The sequence below is a fragment of the Helicoverpa armigera genome, chromosome 22 (assembly GCF_030705265.1).
Source record: "Helicoverpa armigera isolate CAAS_96S chromosome 22, ASM3070526v1, whole genome shotgun sequence".
NCBI classification, from domain to species: domain Eukaryota; kingdom Metazoa; phylum Arthropoda; class Insecta; order Lepidoptera; family Noctuidae; genus Helicoverpa; species Helicoverpa armigera.
The window spans coordinates 6,284,601-6,296,523 of NC_087141.1; the positions used below are offsets into that span (position 1 = coordinate 6,284,601).

General features: G+C 35.5%; 2 protein-coding genes across 3 annotated transcripts; one reads left to right on the plus strand and one right to left on the minus strand.

The window, feature by feature from the left end:
* The first annotated feature begins 239 nt into the window (after nt 1-239).
* LOC110375609 (N-chimaerin) lies at nt 240-8,442 on the plus strand. Its single transcript, XM_049843221.2, has 8 exons — nt 240-449; nt 526-727; nt 942-1,172; nt 1,570-1,808; nt 2,826-3,077; nt 3,915-4,046; nt 4,993-5,098; nt 6,308-8,442. Exons 1-8 carry the CDS (start codon nt 416-418, stop codon nt 6,474-6,476), a joined length of 1,365 nt encoding a protein of 454 aa, XP_049699178.2. The 5' UTR covers nt 240-415; the 3' UTR covers nt 6,477-8,442.
* On the minus strand, nt 8,439-11,895 carry LOC110375625 (N-glycosylase/DNA lyase). Of its 2 annotated transcripts, none has more exons than XM_064040312.1 (6): nt 11,700-11,895; nt 11,182-11,532; nt 10,551-10,662; nt 10,132-10,306; nt 9,135-9,325; nt 8,439-8,566 (listed from the first exon to the last, which is right to left on the minus strand). In XM_064040312.1, the coding sequence occupies exons 1-6, from the start codon at nt 11,774-11,776 to the stop codon at nt 8,474-8,476; spliced, it is 999 nt and encodes a 332-aa protein (XP_063896382.1). In that variant the 5' UTR covers nt 11,777-11,895; the 3' UTR covers nt 8,439-8,473. The 2 variants fall into 2 exon arrangements, with proteins under 2 accessions (XP_063896382.1, XP_049699179.2); XM_049843222.2 differs by having other exon boundaries at nt 9,135-9,329; nt 10,136-10,306; nt 11,700-11,893.
* Nucleotides 11,896-11,923: the final 28 nt, after the last annotated feature.

Consider the following 11,923-nt stretch of genomic DNA (forward strand, 5'->3'; position numbering starts at 1 on the left):
GCGATATCCTTATATAAGAGATGAGCACTTGGACCCCACGGCCCGACGGTTTCAACCCCAAACGGCTCAAAAGTATAAGGTATAATTATAATAACCCCCTTTTTCCTTACATAAAAATATAAGTTATAGTAAGTAACTAATGATATGCAAAGCTGACTCGGTACGTCTTTAACGAAGATGAGATTATCAGGAATGCGGATGCGAAACATCGAATGCGAAACGAGAAACTTGACAGATTAACCATCCATCAAAACGTCACTATTGACAGCGTCAACCCGCAGGTTTTGTTTACGTTACGAATTCACGATTTCTAATTAGTTTATAAAAACGCGATCATTCCTTAACACCTTGACATACAAAGGTGTAATTAAATTGTGGAATCAATTTCTAATAAGGACCGAAACAAATCCATAAAATGGAAAACCTGAAAAACATTTGGAAACCGGAATGTAAGTTGATGATCGGGACTTTTAGGACAGTATTTTAAGCGCGCATATTTTGATGAATTTATTGCGTTTTTTTCAGTGTATCGAATACAAATGGAAGCTCCGAAGCCAAAACGAATGGTTTGTGATAATTTGGACGATAGACCGGAGTTCTACGGGCGAGAATACCACGGTGTAATGAGTCATAAGGAAGCCACTTCAATTCTTGAAAACGAACCCGATGGTGCCTTTCTAATAAGAAAAGGCAGTCAGGGCAACGATTTCTTTACGTTAACTCTAAAGTAAATATTAATTTTAATATTTTTCTACTTGAAAATAATCTGTTATTATTATAGTTATTTTATTTTGAAGTATTAACATTTCAATACTTAATCATAACTTAGTAACTTTAAAATTTTATTATTACAAAAAGTAAAAGTATAAGGCAAAATCATATAAAAACATAACAAACTAAAAAAAACATTCATATTTTTATAACAATGAAAAATATTTTAGATTTGATGGCAAAATTCATCACTATAAACTGTACTACGATGGGTCACATTACATAGGTGCTAAACGCTATGACACTATCTATGACTTGGTGGCGGATGGGCTGGTCACGTGCCACATGGAACTGAAAGCTCATCATATCTTTGAGATGATCAACTCTAGAGCAAGCTACCCTGAAAGTCCGTATGTTACGCTAAACAGACGGAAGTTAAACACACTTTCTAGGATGCAACAGTAAGTATTTATGGAAACTTATTTAAAATATATACAGCTTTACCACAAAAACTTACATCTGTTGAACGCTTGTTTAAGAAAAGTGTGACTGCAAAACGGGCCTTATTTTAACGTCATAATCTGACATTTTTTAAACTTGCATTTTTTCCTATTTTTGTAGTTCATTGGTCAGACAGGAGGGCAATTGGCAAAATATTATCATGATCAAGGAATTACAAACTTTTTCTTGTCCATTTATGGATATAACCAATACATATTACAATGTTTCAATATAACTTATTATAACAGTAACATAAGCAAAACAAGATTTAATAAATAAACTATTATTACAATTAAAATTATATAACTAACCTATTTTTTAAGCATTTACTTAGGCTTATTCATTATCTAATTACAGGGCTTCAAACAACACCAGCCCAATTATAACCAAAAAGACTGAAAACAAAGTGACCATAGACGAAGATGGAATGAAGAAGCCTCCTTTTGATCTCACACCATCCATAGAGGACAATCCTCTAGTGGTGAAATACTCTAAATCACATAGTTTTAAAGTACACACGTTTAAAGGCCTGAATTGGTGTGAATTGTGTGCGAATTTCCTGTGGGGATTCACTGCTCAAGGAGTGAAATGTGAAGGTAATAATAAATTTCGAAATTAATTATTTTTTTGTTGATATATTTTTTTAACATGCTATTTGTGAGGATAGAATTGAAAATATAAATACTAATAGTGTATAGATGCACTTGTATCATTGAAAATGTTTGTTTGTATAATTCATTACAAGTAATTAACAGTAATTTAAAAGCTGTATATGTAGGGCTGCCATCCGTCCGGGTTTCCCCGGATTTGTCCTCGTTTTGACCCCGTCCGGGGGACGTCCGGGCGGGTTTTCTAGAAGCGTCCCGGACACTTTTCATGTAAGAAAGCACCTCATTGAATTTAAGTATATGTTAATAGTAAATGGATTACAAAATAGGTATTATTTTGTTTAAACAAAATCGTACTCGTTCGGGGAAAAAATGCGATTTACGCCAAATGTCCGGGTTTTTTTAATGTTTGTCCGGGTTTGGCGAAATTCGAGATGGCAGCCCTATGTATATGCAATAAAAGCTCTGAGGTCACAGAGTGCTTCAATATTTAATAATATATACTTATTAATGTATATGACCACCTGTACTGTTTAAGGAAAAATTTAAATAGGTACCATTCAAAATATTATTTCAATTGACAACTATGTAGGTTATATTATTTTAATATAATGTTTAGGTGTTATTTTCCCTATAGGAAAACCGTAAAGGTGTTTTAGAGCTATTTTAAATTAACAATGTACGGTTAGTATAGCACGCAAATGTAAAGTTTTTTAATACCTTAAAAAAAATCCTCTTTACACGCTTTAACTAGTAGGTCTACCTGTATCTAAGGTATCTTTCAAAGATCGTAGCATCGTCATGAAAATTGGCAGCTGTAGTTTTGATGACAATACAATAATTTATAATGCAATCGAACTGATCTGATGATTGAGCCGAAAGATATGAACTGGAACTTCATGATGAGACTGTATCATAGTTATTTAAATACATTATTTATAAAAGCGTGTTTTTCCAGTGTTTTTGAAACTATTAATTTATTCTTAGCTTTTCTAAAACTTCCAGATTGCGGATTCATAGCCCACTCAAAATGTTCGGAGCGCGTTCCGAATCACTGCGTGCCTGACTTAAAGAAACTCCGTGGAGTTTTCGGCATAGATTTGACGACGCTTCTGAACGCACACTCGAGCACTTTGCCGTTCGTGGTTAAGAAGTGTGTGAACGAAATAGAAGAGAGAGGAATGGACTCTGAAGGGATATATAGGGTGTCAGGGTTTGCTGATGAGATTGAGGCTTTGAAATTAGCTTTTGATAAAGGTGAGCAGTTTTTTTTCAGCTGAAAAATGACCCTTGAAGGGCAAACTAGCTTTGGCTCGTGGTTTCATCCACTTATAGTGTCAATGTAGCAATCGTTTTGCTCGACTCTCGATTCTTTTCAATCCTATTTCAGTACTTTTAATAACAATTGTGTATAAGGAAAATATATGTTTAGAACGCATTAATAGTTTAAGAGATCAGTATGGACCATAATCTTTACCTTTCTTGGCAGATGGATAAAAAAAATACCAAATAGGTATATAAGAAAATGTCTGCTTCCGACATCTTGCAAGTTATTCATAAAATTAAACTTCAATTAGGTATTACCTACTTATACATAGATAAAATCTTAAAATAAAATTATAATATTTTGTATGTCTCGACCAGACCACGGGACTACAGGGTCCCGGATTTTTGGAAGGCGAACGTGGGGCCGAAGCCAACACGCTGAAGCCTTTTTGAGTCAACTTTAATGAAATGGTTACAACATTATTAGAATAGGCTAGTTTCCTAAAAAATAATAATTAGTCCGTCTTGTAGATTGTCCAAAATTAAGCGATACGTATTTTTTCTTTTTTAAATTGGATCAGAACTTGTTAAGATATAGCGTGTTAAAGTTGAGTGTGACGTCACAAGTTGCTACAATTTTCAGGACACTGTGACGTAAAAGGCCCCCACTCCTAATTTTTGAAGTGTATTATCTTTGTCATTTTATGTTTAATTAAAAAAAGAAAAAATACGTATCCAATATTTTTTGATTATCTAAAAAGCGGACTAAATATTATTTCATTATTTCGACCATGGAAACTACCCTATTATCATTATATTCTATTACAGACGGTGAAGCAGCAGATCTCAGCGTGTACAGTAATATCAACGTAGTGGCCGGTACGCTCAAGCTGTACTTGCGTCTTCTCCCGGTGCCGCTCATTACGTACGAAGTACATCCCAAGCTGGTGCAGGCTATACGTAAGTAGATCATCTACCTATCAGTAATTTTTAAAGTGCCGTACCCAAAGGGTAAAACGACACCCTATTGTTTTCGCTCCTCTATCCATCCGTCCGGCTGTCACCAGGCTGTATGTCATGAACCGTGATAGTTAGAGTTAAAATTTTCACAGATGATGTATTTCTGTTGCCGCTATAACAAAAACTAAAATAAAATAAATGTTTCGTAGGGTTCCCATACAATAAACTGGAATTTTGGCCATTCTATAGTATATAGTACGGAACCCTTAGCGCGCGAGTCCGATTCGCCCTTGGCCGATTTTCTTATAATTAAGGACACTTATGTTGGGCTGCGGGATTGTTCGAAAGAGTTACCGCGGCCCTGGTACATTAAAGGCCTACGACGGAACACGACGATTTTTAGTCAGTAACAGTCTGACACTCCCTCACCGCTGCTAACCCACAGCGGGAGGGGTCATTTGATGATTTTTGACGTCGTTAAAAAAAAGGATACTTATGTTGGTGTATTTTAAGAGGACGAATTGGAATTTTTGGCGCCAAGGATCTCAATTTTTCTCAGTAAATACAAAACGGATCAAAATACAACTTGGTTACCTGAAAGTTCATGATATAAACCTTATTTTGTTAGACGTCAAAACATGATTAGGTAACTTTTATAACAGAGAAAAATATATCAAACATACCTCTTTTTAAAAAGAGATTCACATATTATGGGCTAAAGGGACCGATTTAAGCTTCTTAACTTTTTTAGTAGTTGAGTATATACATACTCTTTAAAATTGTAAATAAAATTACAAAACCATTTTGTCGCTTACGACTTTTAGTTATAAGCTAGCGCGCGTATTGTTATCCTCGCCCCGCTCAGACGCTCCGACCCCTTTTGGCGCCTTAGATGCGCGTGCCGGTTATGGAATTATTGTTGACCAATTCCTCGCCTTAATTGTAGAAGCCAAAACGCAAGCGCAGCAAATATCTTTGCTCCGAGAATGTCTGGACTGCTTACCGCCGGCGCACTTCAACTGTTTGCAGTACATGGTGCAACATTTACACAGGTACCTAAAGTTGCTAATATACTTACTTTATGTTTTATTATATGATTAATCACGTGAAATGTCGTGGTGGCCTAGTGGGCAAAGAACCAACCTCTTGAGTATGAGGGCGCGGGTTCGATTCCAGGTCAGGCAAGTACCAATGCAACTTTTCTAAGTTTGTATGTACTTTCTAAGTATATCTTAGACACCAATGACTGTGTTTCGGATGGCACGTTAAACTGTAGGTCCCGGCTGTCATTGAACATCCTTGGCAGTCGTTACGGGTAGTCAGAAGCCAGTAAGTCTGACACCAGTCTTACCAAGAGGTATCGGGTTGCCCGGGTAACTGCGGGTTGAGGAGGTCAGATAGGCAGTCGCTTCTTGTAAAGCACTGGTACTCAGCTGAATCCGGTTAGACTGGAAGCCGACCCCAACATAGTTTGGGAAAAAAGGCTCGGGGAATGATGATGAATCACGGTATGATTTTTTTTTTTTTTTTTGTGACCAATCCATGTTATTTACCATTCTCCCGATACCATACTCTGTTTTGTACTCTCCTCATGTACGCCCTTATGTAGGTACTCTCCTCATATACTCCCTTATGTACTCTCCTCATATACTCCCTTATGTACTCTCCTCATATACTCCCTTATGTACTCTCCCCATATACTCCCTTGTGTATTACTCCATATACTCCCTTATGAACTTGCCCCCGTGACTCCCTTATGTACTAACCCCATATAGTCCCTTATATACTTTCCCATATACTCCCTTATTTACTATACCCATTTGCTCTCTTGTGTACTTACCCCATATACACCCTTATGTACTTCCCCCATATACACCCTTATGTACTGTCCTCATAGTTTCCCTTATGTACTTACCCCATTTGCTCCTTTGTGAACTTACCCGCTAGACTTTCTTATGTACTTACACCATATGCTCCCATAAGTACTATCCTCATATACTCCCTTACGTACCCTCCTCATATACTCCCTTAAGTACACTCCCCATAAACTCCCTTATTAAGGTTAAAACTGCTATTACGATTCAATTTTGACATTAGTTACCTAGCAGAATCGGGTCCCTGAAAATACAAATGCTTAAAACTATAATCAATAATTTGAAATTTATTTTAGGGGACGCCCATGTCATAAACGTGTTTTAAATTATGCCGACTCACACTTGGCTGTTCTGTTTTATTAAAGTATTTTTACCTTTCGTTTCCAGAGTATCTCAACTATCCGACGTGAACAAGATGAGTGCGCACAACTTGAGCACAGTTTTCGCGCCAACTCTAGTCGCCACGCCGCCCGCCATCACTGACCTCGCCTTCGAAATACGAGCCCTACAGGTGCTTATAGAAAACTGCCCGCAAATATATTACGGTAATAAATAAACGGCCTACAGACATAAAGTGAAAGAACGAAAATACTTCATATCATCATCTGCCTAGCCTTTACCCAACTACGTTAGGGTTGGCTTCCAGTCTAACCGGATGCAGCGAGTACCAGAGCCTGTCTGAACTCATCAACTCAGTTACAAATGAGGAAGGAGACTAATTAAGTTGCTTTTACACATTTAAAGGTAGTGATAAAAAATGTTTAAGTGCATAGTATGCCAAGACGTATCTACTTTGATTTATAAACTTACCTATCTTTGAGCTAAATTATACAGGGTGTATTGTACCTAATCACATAGGTATACTTTATGATATTCTATGGCGAATTGTAAAAAAATTACCGATACACCCGATACTTCGATTAAATTCCGAAAATCATAATACCTAAATATTATTTGAAAATTGACAAAAAGATGGTGGACCATTTTTAAACACTTTCATAAGTATTTTGTGTGCCTACTTCCGTAGTATTTTAATCATAATAATTTCGTATTACACAAAGACAATATAAAATAGGTTTTTTATTCGTATACATATTTGTGCTACTGGCGTAGACTGATTTTTATCTTGAAGTATTAAGAATTTCATGCTCAAATATCATGGAGTGTGTGGTATTTTGAACGTTACGAATGTTGTGTTATAACTACTGGACTGATTTAAAAATTTGTCAGTCTGTTATATAGCTTAGGGTCCGTTCAGATAAACCGGCTCGGAGAGCATCGGCGCGTATTTTTCTTTTCACACAGACCAGAGTCGGCTCCGATCAGCTGCGTGAGATGCAATTGGAGCCAAACGTCAGCAAGACCGAGAAAAAGTACACGATCGGAGCCGGTCGGCTCCTCTTATTATTTCACACCGAGCGCCTCCGAGCATTCTTAATGACAAAAGCAGTGCGCGTGCAAAAATAAACCTTACTACAAATACTAAGTACTCGATTTTCAACGTGTTAAGAATTTGCCCTTCTCTCCGAGCCGGTCTGTCTGAACAGACCCTGTGTCTGCAACATACATCCAAGCATGGCGGACCGAAATTGCGACGGCTATTGCAATTGGTTTAACGTACTTTTATTTGAAGCGACAAGACTTGTAGTCTTGCGAGTTTAAACTCACTTTACACTTTGTATAAAGTCGGAGTTATACATAGCTCGATAGTTGCAAAGAGTAGTAGGTATTTGAGCGCTTATTATTCAATCTTTTGTAGAATTCCTGACTTTTATAGTGGAAATTGTATCTTAGAAAATTTTAAGCATTTACTTAGATTTAAGATTTAAATATGAGGCATAAGTGCTATTAAAAAATCTCACAAATTAGTTGGTAAGTTAGTTTGTACGTGCAATATTATTTATCTCTTATAAAAAACATTGTGATATCGGAATTTCGGTCTTTCTAAAAGAAAATTTTCTTTTTCACCATTCCAGGTTGTGTACTATTAGTTCTAAGTTTTATAACCAAAATAAATATTGTTTTAAGAAATAACTGAATTTAATTGTAGTAATGAGGTTTTCAGCACAGACTTGAAACTCATAATAAAAACTTATTTACTGTATTTTATATTATATCACTTTTATTCTAAGAAGAACCTCATCTAGGCCCAGTCTTCAAAGCGGAGAAGTTTTTAAACACCCTATAGAATTTAGTTATTCAAATCTATACTAATGTTATAAAGCTGAAGAGTTTGTTTGTTTGAACGCGCTAATCCCAGGAACTACTGGTCCGATTTGAAAATTTCCTTCAGTGTTAGATAGCCCATTTATCGAGGAAGGCTATAGACTTATACCGGTACGGGTAGTTCCCACGGGATGCGGGTGAAACCTCTGGCAGAAGCTAGTATCCAATATAGCAGAGAAATTCTATTAGTTGTTTTAAAAGTCCTCCACTTGTTAGTAACTTTTTATACTTTTTTATACATATGTAACCACATTAAATAATCGCTTTATACATAAAATAAAAGATTTGATCAAGTATTGTATTGTTTTATTTCATAATCGATAGTTATCACAGTTTTTTCCGCTTTTTCTTCGGTTTGCCAGTGTCGTTGGTATCTGTATCACTCTGTTGGAATTTCTTAAGGTCTGCACAAAATAGGACCTGCAACAACATGAAAAATTAAATGTCAGTTTTTTAAGGTTCCGTACCCAAAGGATTTAAACGGGACCCTATTGTTTTCGCTGCTCAAATCGTCCATCCGTCTATCACCAGGCTGTATCTCATGAACCGTGAAAGTTAGAGAGCTGAAATTCACAGATGATGTATTTCTGTTGCCGCTATAACAACAAATACTGAAAACTAGAATTAAATACATATTTTGGTGGGCTCCCATACAACACTTACGGAACCCTTTGTGCGCGAGCCCGACTCGCACTTGGCCGGTTTTTTTTTTAATTTAGACTCCTACCACAATTAGCATGAGTGAATTTATAAAAATAGAGTAGTATTTATGCATCAGTTGTCTAGGATAAATAGTATGTACAAGCTCTACTAAAAATAAAAATTAGGACTAAAAGAAGTCATCTTAATATGAGATAAATTAAAAAAAAACATGCAACAACTACCAAATCGATTTTGATGACACCTTGCAGTACTATATATAAACATTAACATAACTAATAGCCTACTTTTAATCCATTTATGCAGAGTAATACTAATTAATACTTACAGTATGAGCCCACCCCGCCATATCTCCATATAAACTCCTGAAATGGTCTCCAATCTCTGTGTACATCTTGTCGGTGACATTCTTCTTGCCTCTCAAATGTGGGAGGTAATTCTGTGCGGCTATCTGGTACACATGAGTGTCTACTGGTAACGCTTCCAGGTGGTTTAGCGACATTAAGCATATGCAGTCCGCTACCTGAGGATGGTTAGACTTTATGAGAATTTTGACGTTTGCTTGAAGTTAGAAATGCATTTGAAATGAGTGATCAAATAGTTTTTTTTTTTTATAAATGTATGTTCTCATAATTTGCTTTTATTTTATTTATTTAGGAAACAAACAGTCTTTTACAAACTAATGATTAGAAAAAAAAATACACACAAACTTTGAGTTCCATAAAAAACATAATTGCTTTATTTAAACCCATATCTCATAATTTCAAAAATAATTAAGTATTTGTGCATTTATAGCCAGTTTTTTAAAATAGTAGCAGCTTATGATGCTTATATTCTTTACAAATAAAGGTAGTTTTTTCATTTGAACATGCTTATCCCAGGAATGGAGTTCCCAAACATTTGAAAAATTAAATTCAGTATTCATCAAGGAACGCTATAGATAACCTTTTTAATTGTTTAAAAAGCTATACTTTTATATGTTTCTGTTATTCTGTTACAGCCTTTTTATCGTCCCACTACTGGGCACAGGCCTCCTCTCACATGGAGAAGGATTGAGCATTCATCACCACGCTTGCTCAATGCGGGTTGGTGATTTCAGACTTTATAGTCCAGGTTTCCTCAAGATGTTTTCCTTCACCTTTTTATCAGCCATTGGTGTCTAAGTATACTTAGAAAGTACATACAAACTTAGAAAAGTTGCATTGGTACTTGCCTGACCCTGGAATCGAACCCACACCCTCATACTCGAAAGGTTGGTTCTTTACCCACTTGGCCACCACGACTTATATGTTTAATATATATGTAATTTTAAAAGAACTAGAAACCAACCTTAGGTCCAATACCATATAATTTCATGAGCTCCACCTTAGCGTCTTTGTACTTCATATCTTGGAGACTGTTGAACCAATCCACACCACCCCACTCAACTATCTGAGACGCAGACTTATGTATAAACTTAGCTCGGTATCCAAAGCCTAGGTTTCTGAGTTCTGATTCCACCTGAAAGAAATAAGATATTGATATATTATTATATATATTAACAAATAATGTTTCCTTTTATAATGATATAAAATATAGGATTTTTTTTTGTATGTTTGTCCAAAACTGCTGAACCGATTAGAAAAATTTGTTCACTGTTTGGTAGCTTCAGTGTCCTCAGGTGCATAGGCTATTTTTTATCCAGGTAGCGGCGAAGTTTCTATAGGACGCAGTGAGAAACTGTGCTATATTTTAAAATACTTACCCCATTATGAGCTAGTTTATCAACCTCTGGGAAAGCATAGTATGTCTCCCCTTCATATTCACATATTTTCTCTCCATAGTGTGTGCATAGTTTTTCTACCATTGTAGATATCCTGTTAGAATTAAATATTAAAAATAAAATATTAAAAAATTATTACCTATTTAGGAATTTATTTTATTAATCCTTGTATATTTACTTAAAATTAAACTGACTTTTTAAAACTCAAGCCATACACTTCAAAATGCATAAGCCTAGAAGTTGTTGGCAAAATAAACATAGTTGCTTCCACTTAGGGCTGCCATCCGTCACAGGGGCCGTCCAAGCGGGGTTTCAAGAAGTGTCCGGGGAAAACCCAGACACCTTTCATGTAAGGAAGCACCTCATTGAATTTAAATAATGTTAATAGTAAATTGATTACAAATTAGGTATTATTTTGTTTTAAAAAAATCATAGTTGTTCGGGGAAAAATGCGATTTATGTCATATGTCCGGGTTTTTTTAATGTTTGTCATGTTTGGCGAAATTTGAGATAGCAGCCCTACTTCCACTAGACATAGACTTCTATGAACTAAAAATATATTTTTTGTGTGTTTTCATAAGTCAGTTTTTTTAAGTTATATTTTAATAATTACCTGGATATGTGATTATTCTGACTACAAATAAAAGAGAATAAATTCTCCACAGGCTCTTGCCTCAACATTCTAATACCATAGAACTGTTGACAAGCCTTTTCAAACAACTCATCTTTTGCAGACCACTCCTTATAATAAATCCCTAAATTTGTGTCTAGCCTGAAATAATCTTCAAGTAACTTTTTAAAATCCACATTAACTTTTTTATTTTTACTCTTTGATTGACTTTTTGAGTTATTGAGCAAAGAGCCTATGACTTGATATTGTAGACCATCATCATTTTCCCGCAGTTTCCATACTGTTTTTGAGTAAACGCCTATCCATTCATCATTTTCTTTATTGTGAGTCCATCTGAAAAAAACGTAAATGTGTTTTGCATAAAATTGTGTATCTACACTGAAGAAGTCTTTGTCTTTGCCGTAGAATATTTTTCTTAGAAATAGCTACTGTTGTATCAAGGATTTATTCAAGTAAAATAAGTTTTTATGGAAAAAAAAAACTAATAACATGCTGTGTACCTGAAACTTTGTCCTCCTGATAATGTTCCCACCAACTGTAACTCCCGAATGTTACAGATTAATTTGTTCCAAGTCATCTTCTGTGATTATTTACACAATTTTATTTTGATTTTTCGATAAAAATCGCATTATTTATACTCGTAAACAACCAACCACACCACCAGCTGTGACAGTCGAAGGAAAACCGCGAAAATTGACGTTAACATTTGAATTTTGACACTGAC

Coding starts and splice junctions, on each gene's coding strand:
- LOC110375609 (XM_049843221.2), top strand. CDS start 416: ATGGAAAACCTGAAAAACATTTGGAAACCGGAAT. Junction 728..941: donor TTCTTTACGTTAACTCTAAA/GTAAATATTAAT, acceptor AAAATATTTTAG/ATTTGATGGCAAAATTCATC. Junction 3,078..3,914: donor GAAATTAGCTTTTGATAAAG/GTGAGCAGTTTT, acceptor ATTCTATTACAG/ACGGTGAAGCAGCAGATCTC.
- LOC110375625 (XM_064040312.1), bottom strand. CDS start 11,776: ATGACTTGGAACAAATTAATCTGTAACATTCGGGAGTTACAGTTGGTG. Junction 11,533..11,699: donor TCAGGAGGACAAAGTTTCAG/GTACACAGCATG, acceptor CGTTTTTTTCAG/ATGGACTCACAATAAAGAAA. Junction 10,307..10,550: donor ATAAACTAGCTCATAATGGG/GTAAGTATTTTA, acceptor TATTTCTTTCAG/GTGGAATCAGAACTCAGAAA.